Here is an 18,218-nt window from a genome sequence, read left to right as displayed (position 1 = left end):
AGCCGGGGCTCAGCTCACCCGCAGCACACGTGGGGCCGGTTTTGCCCGGGGGGCACAGGCAGCGCCCCGTGACCGGGTCGCAGGGGACATCGCTGGGGCAGTCACAAAGATGCTGGCACCCCTCGCCGTACGTCCCTTCCTTGCAGCCTGTGTGAGACACGGAATACAGCCCCTGCCCTGCGTGCCCGGCCCTCGGGATCCCCCCGGGAAGGGCGGGAGGACGGGGGTACCTGTGTGACAGCGCTCGCCCCGCAGCCCCGGGGGACAGCGGCAGCGCCCGGTGGCGGGGTCGCAGCCCGCCCCGTGCTCGCAGTCACAGCGCTCCCGGCAGCCCTCGCCGTGGAATCCCGGGGGACAGCCTGCGACGGGAGAAGCTCATCAGAGCGCGGGTGAGCGGAACTCTGCAGCAGAGCCCGGCCAGCCCAGCAGGGAGGAGCAGAGAGCCCGACTTGTGCCCAGGCGCTGCAAGCCGCGGGCGCGGGGCCCCGCGTTCAGCTCCAGGGCGTTCGCTCGGCACCCAGCACCTCCGGGCACTGGGGACGTGAGTGCCTTGGGTGTCGAGGGGTCACGCAGGGATCAGGAATCACCTCTGTGCCTTGGAAGGGCTCGCTGCGAACCCTTGGAAAAGGGAGAGCCCCGCGGGGCGTGACAGTGCTGTCACACCCGTGCCCTGCGGTCCTGCTCTCCGGACGAGCTTTAGAGACCGCCCCACGCCCCAAGCCGAGGGTGTCCCCGCCGCCACCACTCACTGTGCTCGCACAGGGGCCCGTAGTGGCCGGGGGGACAGCGGCAGGTGCCCGTGGCCGGGTGGCAGGTGGCGTTGTGCAGGCAGGAGCAGCGCAGCTGGCAGGCGGCACCGAAGCTTCCCGGAGGGCATTCTGCGGGCGAGAGGGAGCGGCAGAGATGCTCAGCAGCCCCACACCCGCAATTCAGAGGGCTGGCACGGCTGGGACAACAGAAACCGGAGCCAGTATGTGAGCTCGGACAGGGTTACCTAATTCGCAGGATTTGCCCGTCCAGCCTGGTGCACACGAGCAGGAGCCATCGGCGGTGTCACAGAGCCCCCCGTTGCGGCAGGAGCAGCGCTGCCGGCAGCCCAGCCCGTAGCGGTGCTCCTCACAACCTGCGGGGCCAGAGGCAGCGGCGGTGGGCACACGGACCACGAGCAGAGATCTCAGGGCAAGGAGCTCGTTTCCTGCCCAGGACCTTTCCCAAAGCACCGCCTGACAGTCCTGATGAACGACACTTGCCTTGCTCACACGTGCGGCCAGCTCTGCCAGGAGGGCACACGCAGTCTCCGGTGACAGGGTGACAGGGAACTCCAGCCCCACAGGGGCACAGCCCTGCACAGTCCTGGCCGTAGCGGCCAGCGGGGCATCCTGGAGGGAGGAAAACCTCGGTCAGGCCAAAGCAGGGCTGGGGAGGTAGGAGGTGGGAGAGGGAAAGTTTTGCACAGCACTGGAGCTGAGCGATGGGATGAGAAGGAGTCTCCAGCCCTGCCCTGCTGTGCCATAGAATCATGGAATGGTTTGGGTTGGAAGAGAGCTTAAAGATCATCTGTTTCCAACCCTCCTGCCATGGGTAGGGACACCTCCCACTAAGCCAGGTTGCTCCAAGCCCTGCCCAGCCGTGGCTGTACAGCAACACAGCGAGGGCACGGTGTGTCACGAGAAATCACTTTATCGTCAAATAAACAGAGCAGAAAAACATTTCCGTGGCTAAGGCAGACAGCAGACACGGTCATCTGCAGGCTCCTTCCCTGGGACACAGCAGGAGGGCACTGCTGGCCAGGACAGGTGGACAAAGGACACAGGGAGCTTTCCTTGGTCTGCTGCTCATCCCCCGCAGGGTCAGCAGCCTTTCTGCAGGCAGGGTCTGCCTCTCCCACCCCTCACGTCCCCCTGAGGAGGCTCCCCTGCTTTCCCAGCCCCTCTGGCTGAAGCAGCGCTCACCGATGGCGCAGTCGGCGCCGATGAAGCCCGCCGGGCAGTGGCACATCCCCGTGGCAGTGTCACACCGGCCCCCGTTCCTGCACTGGCACGGCCACTTGCAGTCCCGGCCGTACCAGCCCGGGGAGCACTCTGAGGGGACAACAAACAGCAGCTACGAACACAAGGAGAAGGTCCAGACAGCCGGGAAAATCCACCAGGTGGATTTGCACGGATGTTTCACCCGAGAGGAGGCAGAGAGCTCTGCTGGGAGCAGCCTGTGCCAGCCCCGAAGCACCCAGAACTCAACCCACACACACTTCCTTCACGGCACCGGGATTTCAGGATGGGACAGCCTGCAAAGGGGATGCAGTGGGACCAGAGCAGGACTCACCCAGCTGGCAGGCAGGACCGTGGAAGCCGGGGGGGCAGACACAGGCCCCGGTGACAGGGTGACATTCCTGGGTGGCACCGGCGCACTGGCAGATCTGAGCACAGCCCTCCCCGAAGGTCCCTGGCAGACAGGCTGTGAAGAGACAGGGCACCAAGGTGGCTCAGGAGCCATCCACCCCTCTCTGCAAGGCTTTTTTTAAAGCATTTTATTTTAAGCCAGGATTTAGAGAGCCTTTTATGGCAGTAAAATTCTCCACCACCCAAAAAGCAAAGGGACTCTCATGCAAAAGGTTCATTCACTCCAGGAAATACTTGCATTGAAAGGAAAGGCAAGTACTTAAAGGCATTAGATGCCTTTTGCTGTGCCAGCCCTTCCTGCCCTCACATTTCTGCAAGCTCCACACACAGAGATGGCAAATCCAGCACTGTCCTCTGTGTAAGGAACGTGCTCACACACCTCTGTCTCTTCCAGACTTGCTCATACCTACAGGAGTTCATTTTAATAGTGATTTATTGCTAATCCTCTGGATAAATACCCAGCTCTGATTTCCCACTTGGCTCCCTCTGCCCCACTAACATTCCACAGGCATGCACCCAGCTGCCAGAATGGGAGTTGCTCCTTGGCACAGCTCTGCTCTTGGGCTGTTTTTCCTTGTTTATCTTTTTTTCCCCTTCTATTTTCTGTAGGAATTGCTCAGCCCATCCCGTTCCCAGAGCCTGTCAGCAGAGCTGCAAGAGGATCATTCCCATCTCCCTACGTTTTTCACATCCAGAGCCGGTCAGTCCTGGCGGGCAGCCGCACTGCCCGGTGACGTGGTGACAGGGCACTCCCAGGGGACAGCCACAGCGACTGGCACAGTTCTTCCCAAAGAAACCTGGCAGGCAGGCTGTGGGAAAACAAACAGCGGGATATGAGTCTTCTGCTCTTGGAGTTCTGGATGCTGAGAGTTTTAGACTTTGTGTGCTGATGGGCACTGACCCCCAAGAGAACACTGAATTTAACCTGAGGCCATGGAGAAGGCTTCCAAAATGGAATGACAGAACTGGGATTGTGGCTGTGGAGTTTGAATAGAAGTGTGTAATGTCATAGGGTGGAAAACTTAAAAGAGTTTGGGGTTTATAGTAATATATATAAAGAAAAATTTAGGTTTTAGGGTGGAGGTTGGTCCTTCTTCTTTACCTTCTTCTCCTTCTTCTCCACAGGTTTGGGTGGTATTTTGTAACTGGACAGAAAAGTCCACACTGTGGACTCTGAGTGATCAGTTATTGGGTTAAAAGTGAAAAACTTTTAGGTGTCATTTCTTAATTGGACAGTTTAGCCTTAAAAGACCTTGTAGCAAGAGATAGTTGGCCATTTTGTGCCTTGTTGGTGAAGAACTGCACAACTCACTGCTGTGAGACTGTAACACAGATAAGAAACAATAAACACCTGAGTCTGAACACTGAACCATCGTCTCAAGTGCCTTCAATCCCGACCTCGACAGAGGAAGAAAGGAAGCTGAAAACTGGCATTCTGCCTGGATTTTAAGTTGTTGCTGATGCCTGGAAGGCATCAGAGCCTCCTCCCAGGGGCTTCTGCCCCAATGTTGAGCCAGCCCAGCAGCATCTTGTGTCACAGCCTCAAAATATTTTGCCACAAGTTGTAATTCTCATTAAAAATGAAGTTTCTCTCTTCCCAGGCTCTGGAGCAGCAGATGTTTCCCCAGATTTCCCTCACCCAGGGGTGTTCCTCACCTTTCTCGCAGCGCCGGCCCCTCCAGCCATGGGGGCATTCACAAGCACCAGTGATGTGGTGGCACGAGATGTTGTCCCCACAGTCACAGAGCTCCTCACAGCGTGCCCCAAACAGCCCCTCTGAACAAGCTTCAGGGATGAAAACACAGCAGAGAGGAAAAGTTGCACAAAAAAAAGGTGACTTTTCAGGGCTTTTTTCCCCATAGTTCCACAGCTGACTGGGTCTGTCCCTTGTTCACACACAGGCAGCTTGAAATACAGCCATGGGGAGCTAACAGGACCCTAGCTTGGTTCTTTAAAAAAAAAAAAACAACATAATTTCTACCTTTTGGGTGGGTTTCTTCATTAATTTATATTGAAAGAAATTATAGAAGTGCTTTACACTGCCTGGTGCCATGTGCTGTCTGTGTAGGGTCTGGAGCATGTGACAATGCTGGGAGGGGACACTGTCCCTCAGGATATGGCAGGATCCAATGAGGTGATTTGTGTGGCCAAGCCTCAGCTGGCAGCAGAGCTGTTTACAGCCTCCTGAAGGGCAAAACATCCCCAGCAGGAAACCTGAGAGTGGCTGGTGGCAGCTGAGGCTCTGGTGGCAGCTCTGGTGGCAGCTCCCTTGTGCCAGATGTCAGCTGCCAAGTGCTGCCACTGGACTTCACACCCTGATTTCAGGACATGCCAAGCTGAGATGTCATGACCCCAGCAGGGAAGAAGCTTGTGGATCTCTGCTTGGTGTGCTGATACGTGGTGAGGTCCCTGCTCTGAAGGCCAAGAGCTTTTTCAAACCCTTCCTCACGGGAAGGAGATTGCCAGGTGTTGGTTTTCTCAGCTTTTCCAGAGATGGGCTAATTGAGAGGTGTTTTACAAGATTTAATTCTATTATCAATCATTGAGAGAGAGATTGAATTAGAAATAAGTTTTAAGAATTCTTTACAAATCCATTTCCCACAGCCAGGCCGAGTCACATATAAGGATACAGCAGACATGGAGCCACCAAGGGACAGCCATGGGCTGCTGGGGCTTGGGACCAAAGCCAGGCCCTGAGGGTCAGTGGGATACAAGGACACACAGAAGGAAGAATGGAAAGGGGATGATCCACTGTTACCCTTAAAATAATCGTGGCACAGGAAAGTCCTCCGTTGGCATTTTGGTTTCACCATGCTGGATTGCTGCCCTGCCTTCATCCCTGCTTGCAGCATGTGGTTTTGCACTGATGCCTGGGGGTCTGTGCCTTTGGGAATCCCATCCCCCTCCCACCAGCACTGCCACAGGCTGCTCTGGGTGTGCACCAGCACCTTCAGGACAACCCTCAGACAACAGGAACCAGGTGGGGGTGGAACTGGATGATCTTTAAGGTCCCTTCCTACCCAAACCCCTCTGTGATTCGATGGAAGGAGAAAGGGCACAGCAAAACTGGGGCACAGCCAAAACCACGGCACTGCCAGCTCCCTGCTTGCTGAAATCTGAATTTGATGTCTTTGCTTAAGCCCCCAGACCCTCCCTGTGCAGCACCAGGTGCCCACACCAGCCCCCACATGCCCCACTTACGTCTCTCACACTTGTCACCGGTCCAGCCGGGCTGGCAGAGGCAGTGCCCGGCGCGGCGGTCGCAGAGCCCTCCGTGCTGGCACTCACAGCGCTGCTGGCAGTCCAGGCCGTGCTGCCCCTGGGCACAGGCTGGCAGGGGCACAGGGTGACACACTGCCCTGGCACCCACCCTCCCAGCTCCCACCCTCCCAGCTCCCAACACGCGCAGGAAGGGCCGAGCACCCCAACCCCTCGCACGCCACTTCCAACCTCCACAGGAAAACTGCTGGAGCTCTGGATGCTGAGAGTGTCAGACTTTCTGTGCTGGCAGGCACTGACCCCCAAGAGAACACTGCATTTGAACTGAGGCTGTGGAGAAGGCTTCCAAAATTGATTGATAGCACTGGGATTATGGGTGTGGAATTGATTGGAAGTGTGTAACACCATATGGTGGAAAACTTCTTCCTTCTTCTCCGTGGGTTTGGGTGGCATTTTGTAACTGGACAGAAAAGTCCAAACTGCGGACTCTGAGTGATCAGTTATTGGGTTAAAAGTGAAAAAAATTTAGGTGTCATTTCTTAATTGGACAGTTTAGCCTTAAAAGACCTTGTAGCAAGAGATAGTTGGCCATTTTGTGCCTTGTTGGTGAAGAACTGCACAACTCACTGCTGTGAGACTGTAACACAGATAAGAAACAATAAACACCTGAGTCTGAACGTGAACTATCATCTTAAGTGCCTTCAATCCCGACCTCGACAGAGGTAGAAAAAGGAAACCCAAAACCAGTAGAAAACCATCCCAAACCAGGATCTGTCTGCCCCAGAGCCGTTCCCCAGCTGTTTCCTCACCCAGCTCGCAGGCCAGCCCGGTCCAGCCCGCAGGGCAAGCACAGCCCCCCGTGGCCGGGTCGCAGGTGCCGCCGTTCTGGCAGAGGCAGCGCTGCTGGCAGTTCTTCCCATAAAAACCCGCCGGGCAGGCTGGGGGAGAAACAGGACAAACATCCCGGTCAGGACACAGCTCTGGAGGCTTGTGCCATGCTGCCAGAGCTGTGGGTGGATGGTCTGATACACAGCAATGCTGATTTTGATGTAAGAGGAGCCAGTGACACCTTTTGGTATGTCACCTGCTCAGGTGGGCAGCATTCCTCGCCCACCCCGAGGAATGGCATTCCTCCCCGTGCTGGCAGGGGATGCAGGTGGTGTGGCAAGGGTTACCTTGCTGGCACGAGGGTCCCGTCCACCCCTCCGAGCAGAGGCAGCGGCCGCTGACGTGGCTGCAGGTGGCATTGTTGAAGCAGCGGCAGGTTTGGCTGCAGTTCTGGCCGTAGCTGTTCTCCTGGCACGCTGCAGGGGAGCAGAGCAGGCAGGAATGATGGGCAGTGGGTGGGAATTACAGCAGCCAGGCTCCTGCCAACCCTCCCAAGGGCTGGGAGAGGATCTGTCAGTGGTGGTTGGCTGCTCTGTGAGGGGGCTTTGTGGAGTTACAGGGAAATAATGTGTCCTACAGGCCTGACATCCAAGCACAGACACTGCTACCATCACTGATGCATCCTTCATCTATTTGGAAGCAATTTTGCTGGATGCCCAGACCCTCATTGCATTCAGCCACAACATGTTCAGGCAGAACCCCCAGTCTGAACCCAAATCAAATTCCACACAGAGAAAATCACATTATGGGGAATGGACAACCCAGAACTCCAGTTCCCATGACCTGACAGCAGAGACAGCCCTGGCTCCAGAGTGCCCATGGAGGGCAGGGGGGGCACCTCCCATAGACACCTGCCCTGGGCACAGACACCTACCCTGGGCACAGCGGGCGCCAGTCCAGCCCGGGGGACACTGGCACTGTCCTGTCACAGGGTCACAGTGGGCACCATTCAGACAGTCACAGGTTTGTCGACACTCCAGTCCATAAAATCCATCAGGGCAGGCTGTGGAAAACAGAGAAATCCACACAAAATGCAGAGCTGGAGCCTTCCCAGTGGGAAAAGGTGCAGACCCCTTGGTGGCCTTTGTGGCCAATGTGAGGCTGCACCAGTGTGACAGTGCTGCTAAGGGCAGCAGATATTGGATGCAAGTCCACTGTGGACACTCCAGGTACAGGAGAGGGCAGTGGTGCATCAGGAGAGTGATGGCTTGAGGTTCCTGACCACGGAGAGGCTGCTGGGGGAGCTGGATCCCTGCATCCAGGGATCCTCCAAGAGGCTGCTCCAAGACCCGGTGTGCAACATGTACACACTCAGGGGACCATGGCAGCTGTGCAACCACTGAGTCATCTCTTATTTACATTTTCACAGTCTTTTATTTTTTCCCTAGATGTTTTCCATCCAGAAATAAAAGCAGAGGCAGCAACTTGCAGACTTGTTGCTCCCCACGTGACCATCCTGAGGAATTCTCTTTGCTGTAACCGGATAACAAAGTCAGACAGGCAGCACAGACCCTCTGGGATGGAGGCCTGGTCCCCAGGGTCAGGTACTCACCGTGCTCACAGAAGGTTCCTCGCCAGCCTGGGCTGCAGGTACAGGCCCCGCTGACGTGGTCACAGGTGGCTCCGTTGTCACACTGACACTGGTGCTGGCAGCTCAGCCCAAACCACCCTTCCGGGCACTCTGAAAGAAATGAGACTGAGGAGTCTGTCCCTTCCTGGGTCCCAGAGAAGCTATCCAAAGGCAGGGGCTTGGATACTGAGTGGAATAAGAATATGTGGCAGCTGCTTTTTTTATAACAACCAGTGGGTTCTAACCTGCCCATTACAGGTGTGTACCCACATCACCCAGCCACCCTGGGCACAGGATCAGCATCACAGCCAGGGAAGGGGACTGGGCTGGAGCGATGCCTTTCCCTGGAAGCCCTGCAGGCCCTGGTGGGTGCGAGGGCAGGCAGGGCAGGGGCAGCACTCACTCTGCTCGCAGCGGGTGCCCGTGTACCCGGCCTCGCACAGGCACTGCCCGGTCTCGGCGCTGCAGCTGCCGTCACTGTTGCTGCAGTTGCAGGCGTGGGCACAGTCGGGGCCCCAGCGCCCCAGGTCACAGGCTGCAAAAACACAGCAGGAGCCCGTCACTGGTGTGTACCTGAGAGCACAGCATGGGCACTGCGCTGCCTTGGCCAGCGGGCACAACATCCCTTGGGCACAGGCACAAACACGGCTGCAGAGAGGCCAGTGGCACTGCCAGCACCGGGTAGACACAGCAAAGAAACCAAAAGGATTTCACAGAGATTTCCCTGGCAGGGGTACGGCGTGACGATGAGAATGGGGAGATGGCAGCATAGCTTGGCATGGGTCAGAGTGGCCCAGGAGCGAGGGAGGCAGAGCACGGGTGCCGTACCTCGCTGGCAGTGGTGCCCCGTCCAGCCGGGCGGGCAGCTGCACATCCCCGTCACCGGATGGCAATGTCCCTCGTTGCCACAGCTGCAGCTCAGCTGGCAGTCGGGGCCGAACCAGCCGGGTGGACACACTGCCAAGGGAAACGGAGGGACTGCAGGTGGCCGCTGGAATCCCAGCCCTGGGCGGAGCCGCTGGGCACCGCAGTGCTTCAGCAGAGCCGCGAGCACCAACACAGCTCTGACACCCCGAGTGCAGGTGCTGAACAGGACAAGGGGCTCAGCATTTTGCCTTCTTTTCTCCTGCTGCAGAAGTTACTACAGTGGAGATGGGTCTAGAGGGACTTTGAAGTCCCCAGGCTGCACCCCAACGAGTGAGGAAACGGAGATGTGCACGGAGCTCAGGGTGGCAGTGCCTGGTCAGTCACTGGATGCTCCACTCACTGGAGCAGAAGCTCCAGCTCAGCTGAGATACCCCCATTCCTGCTGGAGATGAGGAACCCACCCCAGGCTGCACTCACCATCCTGGCAGCGCTGGCCGGTGTAGCCAGCTGGGCACAGACAGGCTCCGGTGGCGGGGTCACAGCTGGCATTGTTGGCACAGTCAGGGCAGATCTCCTGGCAGCCCGGTCCCCAGAGACCCTCAGGGCAAGCTGGAGCGTGAGCAGACAGAGAACACACAGCACCGGGATCAGAGCCGAGGTGGCAGAGGGAAATGTGGGACCTTTCGGGCTCCCTCTTGCCATCAGTGCTGTGCTCATGCGAGACATGGATTTTGTTGGCAGCACATGGCTACCAGCGAGCACAGCGTGGCCCTGCCTGCTCCACAGGCAGCGTGCGAGCCCTCTCTAAGTGCTATTCTGAGCTCACTCCAGGATTTTCATGCCAATTTTGGATTTGCAGCCACTTGCAGGGAGCTCCAAGGGCTCCTCAGTGGGAAATGGTGCTGCTGGCACAGGGACTCCACAGCTGCCATCACACCATGGACAGCACATAAGTCACTGCTCCAGGACCCGCTGGGAGTTGCAAAGAAGGAGCAAAAGGCTAAACTGCTAAAACCAGGGCAAGCATCCTTCTCCAACTGGTCCTAAGCTGCTCCAGGGCCTGGAAAAAAAGGCAGCTTGAAATGTATGGTAAGCCCTGTGCACACGTAGTTTCATTGCTCAGCCAAACTCTTAGGAGCAGGACATCTCTATGTGACTAATACCTTCCAGCTGCTGCAATACTGCAGAATCATGCAAAAGCTTTCCATTTCGGACTCTCTAGTTTTCCAGCAGTTAAAGAGTAGTCTGGTGAAGGCAATTAAAAACATGCATCAATAAAGAAAGGCTCCTCTCCTACACTGAGGACTGCAACAACAAAAAATATCTTCATCTTTTTCATTAAGACTCACTATGAAAAGCTGCAATTTTTTCTAATTTTCCACAAAGATGATTCTAACTGCACTGGTTGTTTTTAAAATGAGTTTTAGTAAAAGAAAAGCAAGAGGTCTACACTTAAATGCCTCCCTCTACACTGAAATCCCTGAGTGTTTGCTCTGCTGCCCGTGCTCACCTTGGGCACAGTCGTGTCCTGTCCAGCCAGGTGGGCAGTGGCACTGCCCCGTGCTCCTGTCGCAGGATGCTTCTCCACAGGCACAGGGATGCTGACAGCCTGGCCCAAAGGTCCCCTCAGGGCACTCTGTGGGAGAACAGCAGGGTCAGAACATCCCCCCCAAGATGTCCAAGAACATTTTACCAACCTGGCCCTGCAGGCTGAAGGAGCCTCTGGGTCTGTGAGGGGTTCCCACAGCTGTGAGAGGTTCCCACCTGTGCTCATGGTTTAGTGGGCATGGTGGTGCTTGCTCAGAGGTTGGGTTTGGTGATCTTGGAGGTCTTTTCCAACATTAGTGATTCTGTGAGCCTGGGTGTGACCCCTCTGTGAGCCACACTGGTCACCTCCAGCATCGCCAGGGCTGCCGTGGCCTGTCTGCCTGTTGTGTGTCCTTTCAACAAGTATTCCTTCATGCAAGAGTGACCACTCACATCCCCAAAAGCTGAGGCCAAACTGATCTCCAGTCTTTGGACAAGGACTCTGCCCAAGCCACCCTGCTGTCTCTGGGCTGGGGTGCAGAACACCCAGGGTCACAGCTCCACACCAAACCACCCCTTGCCTTTTCCAAGATGTTCTGAGGGTTTTTACCTCCCCGGCTGAATGCCTCCAGGATCTGAGGGCCAGGATTTTAAGAAGCAGCCAGGTTTGCAGCAGGACACAGATGGAAAGCAGGAAAGAAGGAACATCCTCATCCAGAGGAGGAATAAATGCTTTTCCTTCCCTCTGCTCTGGATACCAGCGTGGTTCTGCCGATCCCAGCTCGGTTTGATCTTTGTACCTCGTGCCACAATTTAGCAACCAGTTGGTGACATGCAAACTGAGGGCCCCAGACCAAAGATCCTTAAATCCTCTCTGAGTCCCCCATGAGAGCTCCACGCTCATCAAAGCCAATGTTCTGAAAAGCTTCAGCAGAGGGGAACACACCGGCACTGACAAACCGCGGAGGAAACGCAGCGCCGCGATTTCCAGTGACACAGTGGAGTTTTTGTTATTCCTCCTCTTTGCTAATTGATGGCAGATGTTTGTCTTCACCCTTTAATAATTTCCAGATCCGAACAACAGCCAAGAGCCTACTATTTCTATACAAATATTTGTGTTATTTCCTGTGACTTCCCCCTACAGCCTTCAGCTCCTTTCTTACCCTTTTTAAGAATATCCTGAGCGGGAGCACCCAGCCTGACTAGGCTCCAGGGGCTCCAGGGGCCACAGCATCCCACCACAGGGGGCTCAGGGCTCTCAGACCCTGCCAGGGAGCACAGCCCTGCAGGAGCTGCTCCCATCTCTCCTTCCAGTACTATGGTAGCAATTGCATTGGGATTTCTGCTGCTTTCTGCAGCTCTTTCCCTGAACAAGTCCTGTCAGAGATGAGGCTCTGCACCACGACCCTTTGCTGGCAGATCAGTGAGGCTGATGGTTGCAACTTCTGGGCTGGGGTGAAGCAGTGCTTGGCTAAACATCAGTTAGTGCAGAAACTCCTGGGATGCTCCAGTCCAAATCCAGATGCTGGCCACTTCCAACCTCTCCACATGCAGTGTCTTCTGCTGCTGCAGTCTGTCTCCAAGTGTCCAACTTTTTGCACTTTCTGCAGGACCTAACCAGCTGAAGTGGGTTCAGGAGGCCCCAGCCTCACAAGAGCAGGAGTGGGTTGATTTTTCAGTCGCCACTCAACTCTGTGGTTGGCAGAACTGATTCTTTTCCAAACACTGTGTTCCTATTTTGTAATCATCACCTCAGTCCAATGACTCACTGCCTTTAGGTTCTCTCAAAGCACCTTTGTCTGCTCAAAGTGAAGCTCTCTGGCACACAAACCACCCCCAGGATCTTGAAATCTGCACCCTCAGAGCCTGAGTGTTGGACACAGTCAGACATACACAGAGCTGGGCAGTTCAGTCACTGTCCCATCAACTGGCCCTTCATGGGAAGAGCACAAAACTGCTCTAGGAGGTTCATACAGAGGCAGAAGTTTGAATCCTCATGTAAATTAAATGTAAAATACTCCTCTGCACTTGCAAATGAAACAGAGTTTCAATAAAAAATAGAGAATAGAGCAGAAAATGTGATACTGTTGTGCTGGGCAGAGATTGCCTGGAAGGGAAAAGACATCAAGGCCAGGGAAAGATAATTAGATCCCAATCACCTCTATCTACCAACACAGAGATGTCCAGCGGCAGGGTGAAGAGATACCTTGTTCTCCTTTTCTGAATCAGGCTCGTTTAATAACAGGAATTCTCTCTCCCACTTTAAAGGGGCAGCAGTGTCTCACAGAGACTTGTGGATGGCAGCTCCTGTGTCCCCTGATGTCTCTACTGGCCACCCATCAGACCATCTGCAGTGGGCTGGGGCTCTCAGGGGATTCTGGAAGTGCTTTTGTGTTGTTTTGTGAAGCAAAATGGTGAGGAGTGGCGATTTTCCAGCACAAACAGAGCTGCCCTGCATGGCCCTGTCTTACCTTGGTCGCAGTGCTCGCCGTGGTAGCCAGGGGGACACTCCTTGTGACACTCCCCGGTGACAGGGTCACAGGGCACTCCTGGAGAGCAGCTGCACTTCTTCTTGCAGCCATCCCCATAATAGCCGGGCTCACAGCCTGTGGACAGCCATAATTACAGAGAAAGAAGCTCTGAAATGACTCCTTGCCCCTGGCAGAGCCCAGCCCTGGGTGCGGAGCAGCCTTCCAAGCTCCACCACCCATTGTCACAACTGTCCCCACCACCCATTGTCACAGCTGTCCCCACCACCCATTGTCACAGCTGTCCCCACCACCCATTGTCACAGCTGTCCACACCCACCACACAGCTCCTGCTGACCACTGAATGTGGCTGAGTGTGAGCATGGTGTGCTCCTGAGTGAGCAAGACGTGAGACAGTGTGGGGAGTGGAAAGCAGGCAGAGCTTTCCCCTGAGGAAATTAACAGGGAAAAGAGGCCATGGGAGCAGAAAGGGGGACGTTCTGGGGGTGATTTGAGGGAACAGAATGATACCAGTGTGTGAGTGTGGATCTGCTGAAGCAGGGGGGAGGGCTCTGCAGAGGGACCTGGACAGGCTGGATAGATGGGACACATCCAGGGATATGAGGTTTAACAAGTCCAAGTGCCGGGTTCTGCACTTTGGCCACAACAAGTCCTGCAGCGCTACAGGCTGGGGACAGAGTGGCTGGACAGCAGCCAGGCAGAAAGGGACCTGCAGGGACTGATGGACAGCAGGCTGGACATGAGCCAGCAGTGTGCCCAGGTGGCCAAGAAGGCCAATGGCTCCTGGCCTGGATCAGGAATTATGTGGCCAGCAGGAGCAGGGCAGTGATTGTTCCCCTGTGCCTGGCACTGGTTGGGCAGCACCTCGAGTGCTGTGTCCAGTTCTGGGCCCCCCAGTTTAGAAAGGACATGGAGGGGCTGGAGCGTGTCCAGAGAAGGGCTACAAGGCTGGTGAGGGGTCTGGGGCACAAATCCTGTGAGCAGCGGCTGAGGGAGCTGGGGTTGTTGAGCCTGGAGAAGAGGAGGCTCAGGACAGACCCCATCACCCTCCACAGCTCCCTGCCAGGAGGGTGCAGCCAGGCGGCGTCGGCAACAGCAACAGAACGAGAGGACACAGCCTCAAGCTGCACCAGGGGAGGTTTAGGCTGGACATTAGGAAGAAATTCTTCACAGAAAGGGTGACTGGGAATTGGAATGGGCTGCCCAGGGAGGTGGTGGCATCCCCACCCCTGGAGCTGTTTAAGAAAAGCCTGGATGTGGCACTCAGTGCCATGGACTGGGTGCCAAGGTGCTGTTGGGACATAGGTTGGGTTTGATGACCTCAGAGGTCTTTTCCCAAGCCAGCTGGACGTGTGACCGTGTGCCTCACTCACTGTCCTGGCAGCGCTGGCCGCGGTAGCCGGGTTTGCAGCGGCAGGAGCCGTCCCTGGCGTCGCAGTCCCGCGAGTTGCGCTGCAGGCACTGACACTCCTCCGAGCAGCCGGCCCCAAACGCCCACTTGGGGCACGCTACAGGGAGAGGGAAGAGCTGGTCAGTGAGGGGCAGAGAGCTCCTTCCCACAAAGGCTGGGATCCAGGGGGAATCCAGGGGTAATCCAAGCGTACCCAGGTGGCAGAAGCGGCCGTACAAGCCGGGATCGCACAGACAGGCTCCGTAAATCCGATGGCAGTGACCCCGGTTGGCACAGTTGCACTTTTTCCTGCAGTGCTTCCCGAAAAATCCCTTGGGGCACCCTAGTAACAGAGAGAGGTTTCCTGGGAAGATGAGCCAGTTTCAGCAGGTCGTTTTAATTGAGAGAAACATAACGAGCCAGAGCTGTGTGAGGGCAGGATGCACCCAGGGAAGGGATGCAGCCAGGGGGAGAGCAATCAGATTCCCTGCACCAGCTCCAAATCAGATGTGCAGTGTCACAGGGGATGTCACTTGCTGCCACTTGTCGTGGTGCTCCAGGGCACCCATCATCTCTGCACTCACTGTGACCAGCAACTCTGCTGGCTGGGACAGAAATAAACCACCCACAGGGCTCTGAGAGGTTAAGGCTGTGCTCCATGAGAAAGCAACCCATGAGGCTGCTCCTGTTGAAAAGCCACAGGGATATTTGCACTATTAAGTGAATAAAATTATTATTTTTTCTCTGTTATGCTAAAATCTCGATATTGGAAGCACATGGCAGACCGGCTGTGTCAGCAGAGTGCTCTGGCCAGCGGCTGCCCAGCAGCACGTGCCTTGTCCCTACGAACAGAGGAGCAGAGGAAATGCCACCCTGAGACAACAGAGCAATTCTGCATTGTTTATTTTCATTTTACCTTCCTGTTTTCTCTCTGTCCCCCTCAATCACCTCCTTCCTACAGAAAGAAGAGGTCGGGGTATCTCTTGTGTTCATTTGCATTCTGCTTCACTCTCCTTCTTCAGTAATAGTTCCCATATGCTCCCAACATGTGACTGAAGTCCTTTTGTCTGAATCTCTGATTGTCTCCCTCTTTCTGGTTTTCAAATTATGTCCCCCAAATTTTAACCCTTCGGGTGCGAGAAATGAGCACCACCAGCAGTGACACCTCCTTTGGGTACTCTGGGTAACTACTGCTGTCACAGCTTTCCAATGCTTTGGGTGGAAAATACCTCCACGGTTTCCATGGAAATTAACCATGGAAATAATGGGTTTGACATTCTTTCCTGTGTCTGCCACTGAATGCCCCAAGAAATAGAGATCTCTGCCCCCAGTCATGGATGAGCAGTGTACAGGGACTTTGAGTGCAAAGACAAGACAGAACACCTGGAGCACTGTTTTGTGGGGGAAGAGTGCCAGTTACCGCTCCTTTTGCTGCTTAAAATTACATTTTTCCACACAAGACTCAGTGGCTGATGCACTCAGATGGAGAAGGAATGTGTTCCAGCCGCTCTCACTGGGATGGTTCAACAAGAGAGCTGAAAGATGCTGCTGATGAGCAGCTACCAAAGGACCAGTGTAGGGAACCCCACAGGAAACACTTCCAGGCTTCAGAGAAGCACATCTGGGACATCTGAGAGCAGCACCAGCCATAGCCAGAACAGCCATTTATCCAGTGACTGTTGCAGTGTGTTTTCACTCCTAATGGTATGTTCTGTTATTGCCCAAGGTAATGGTTTGGTCCAAATTGTACCCTCCCACCCCACTGTCAATGTACCCTGAGTTCCCTGTCAATCCTACCTGGTGCCAGCCCCCTGCTTGGAATTCCCTTTCAGAAATCCCCTAAAGTTCAATGGCCTATGTGACCCAAACCCCTCCACTTCCCTCATTGGAAGATGCTTTTGTGAACCCTGCCCTTTACCCCTCCCCAGGACATCTCTGATTAGCTGCTGATTTATCCCCTCCCCTTAAACCGCCCCCGTTTAAAAACCCTTACACACCTACATCCTGTGTCTTTGGTTTTTGACCCTTCCATGGAATAAATCCTTTTGGAAACCACACTGAAGACCTCTCCCTTATCCTTGCTCCTGCTCTAGACACTTAGCAACTTGTGCTGCAGAGTTTAAGCCCTACAGCAGCATCCCAGACTGTGCTGCTTTCTGGGAACAGCTCACTCTTGGCCCAGCGCTGGGAGCTGGCTGGGGAAAATCCAGCACTGCGTCAAGTGATGGCAAATTTCTGCTAAGACATTGACACCAGGAAGGAGAAGGAGAACAGAGATGGCCCCCAGCAGCACAAAGAGGGTGAGGGGAGGCTGGACTCACCGTCCTGGCAGAGCTCTCCGGCCACGCCGGGCGGGCAGCGGCAGGCGCCGGTGGCAGGGTCACAGGTGCCACCGTTCTGGCACCGGCAGCTCTGGCTGCAGTTGCTGCCGAAGGTGCCAGCCGGGCAAGCTGGGGAAAGAGAGGGAGATGGGGCTCAGCCTGGCCACAGCCTCGCAGGGCTGCCCCCACTGCACAGAGCTGCACTCACTCTGGTTGCAGAGCATGCCGGTCCAGCCAGCCGGGCAGAGGCAGCCGCTGCCCTCGGCGCTGCAGGTGGCTCCATTCTGGCAGTCGTCACAGGTCAGGCTGCAGTCGGGGCCAAACGTGTGCTCCAGGCAGACTGCAACGAGAGGCACCACGGGTGAGAACCTCCCCGAGGCTGCTGCAGCACCCTGGGCAGTTTGGAGCCTCCCCGTGTGGAGGCTGCAGCAGAGCTAAACGCAGAAAAGGCACTCAACAGGCCTGGTGTGTTCACCAAACAAATAAACCCAGCCTGCACCGTCATTCCTGAAGAGTACCAAGCAAAGCACGGCACTGACCGCTGCTGCAAAATGCCCACCAAATTTCTCTGACAGCGTGTGCTCCCCTCGGGCTTCCAGCTCTTCCTCCTCTTCCTCGTAGTCATCGTTGAAGAGCTGGGTGAACTCGTCCCGCAGGATGGCCACGTGAGGGATGGGGCGGATGATGGGGCGCCGGCCATCCAGGGCCTCCACCGTATCCTCGATGGCTGGGGAGCAGGGACAGAGGTGACAGTGTCACAGCAGGAACGAGACAAGGCCTCTGGGAGGTGAAGAGTGGGACAGGAGCTCTGCGAGGTCTCTGGGAGGTGAACAGTGGGACAGGAGCTCTGTGAGGTCTCTGGAAGGTGAAGAGTGGGACAGGAGCTCTGCGAGGTCTCTGGGAGGTGAGCAGTGGGACAGGAGCTCTGTGAGGTCTCTGGGAGGTGAGCAGTGGGACAGGAGCTCTGTGAGGTCTCTGGGAGGTGAGCAGTGGGGCAGGAGCTCTGTGAGGTCTCTGGGAGGTGAGCAGTGGGACAGGAGCTCTGTGAGGTCTCTGGGAGGTGAGCAGTGGGACAGGAGCTCTGTGAGGTCTCTGGGAGGTGAAGAGTGGGACAGGAGCTCTGCGAGGTCTCTGGGAGGTGAGCAGTGGGACAGGAGCTCTGTGAGGTCTCTGGGAGGTGAGCAGTGGGACAGGAGCTCTGTGAGGTCTCTGGGAGGTGAGCAGTGGGACAGGAGCTCTGTGAGGTCTGTGGGAGGTGAGCAGTGGGACAGGAGCTCTGTGAGGTCTCTGGGAGGTGAGCAGTGGGGCAGGAGCTCTGTGAGGTCTGTGGGAGGTGAGCAGTGGGACAGGAGCTCTGTGAGGTCTGTGGGAGGTGAGCAGTGGGACAGGAGCTCTGTGAGGTCTCTGGGAGGTGAGCAGTGGGACAGGAGCTCTGTGAGGTCTCTGGGAGGTGAGCAGTGGGACAGGAGCTCTGCAGCAGCAAAGGGAAACCAGAACTCTCTGTAGCTCTCGGGTTTGCAGCACTGAGCTCGCCCTGTTTTGACACCT

The 18,218-nt window shown here is 55.9% G+C and overlaps 1 protein-coding gene across 1 annotated transcript in view; it reads right to left on the bottom strand.

Annotated features, from left to right (window-relative positions):
* Positions 1–18,218, bottom strand: part of MEGF6 (multiple EGF like domains 6) — a 40,489-nt gene that overhangs the window by 2,981 nt on the left and 19,290 nt on the right. The window contains exons 9-32 of the mRNA XM_068171643.1: positions 17,230–17,397; positions 16,879–17,010; positions 16,671–16,799; positions 14,564–14,692; positions 14,333–14,467; positions 12,942–13,076; positions 10,454–10,579; positions 9,421–9,552; positions 8,905–9,033; positions 8,480–8,611; positions 8,059–8,187; positions 7,381–7,509; positions 6,794–6,922; positions 6,428–6,556; positions 5,601–5,729; positions 4,056–4,184; positions 3,080–3,208; positions 2,323–2,454; positions 1,953–2,081; positions 1,251–1,379; positions 995–1,123; positions 750–878; positions 231–359; positions 19–147 (exon numbers count right to left, since the gene is read on the bottom strand). Coding sequence (XP_068027744.1) covers positions 19–147; positions 231–359; positions 750–878; positions 995–1,123; positions 1,251–1,379; positions 1,953–2,081; positions 2,323–2,454; positions 3,080–3,208; positions 4,056–4,184; positions 5,601–5,729; positions 6,428–6,556; positions 6,794–6,922; positions 7,381–7,509; positions 8,059–8,187; positions 8,480–8,611; positions 8,905–9,033; positions 9,421–9,552; positions 10,454–10,579; positions 12,942–13,076; positions 14,333–14,467; positions 14,564–14,692; positions 16,671–16,799; positions 16,879–17,010; positions 17,230–17,397 — 3,156 coding nt within the window. The remainder of the gene's footprint in view (positions 1–18; positions 148–230; positions 360–749; positions 879–994; positions 1,124–1,250; positions 1,380–1,952; positions 2,082–2,322; positions 2,455–3,079; positions 3,209–4,055; positions 4,185–5,600; positions 5,730–6,427; positions 6,557–6,793; positions 6,923–7,380; positions 7,510–8,058; positions 8,188–8,479; positions 8,612–8,904; positions 9,034–9,420; positions 9,553–10,453; positions 10,580–12,941; positions 13,077–14,332; positions 14,468–14,563; positions 14,693–16,670; positions 16,800–16,878; positions 17,011–17,229; positions 17,398–18,218) is intronic.

The sequence above is a fragment of the Anomalospiza imberbis genome, chromosome 23 (assembly GCF_031753505.1).
Source record: "Anomalospiza imberbis isolate Cuckoo-Finch-1a 21T00152 chromosome 23, ASM3175350v1, whole genome shotgun sequence".
In the NCBI taxonomy this organism is placed as follows: Eukaryota; Metazoa; Chordata; class Aves; order Passeriformes; family Viduidae; genus Anomalospiza; species Anomalospiza imberbis.
The sequence above is the reverse complement of the archived record's forward strand: the minus strand, read 5'-3'. Positions and strand labels throughout refer to the sequence as shown.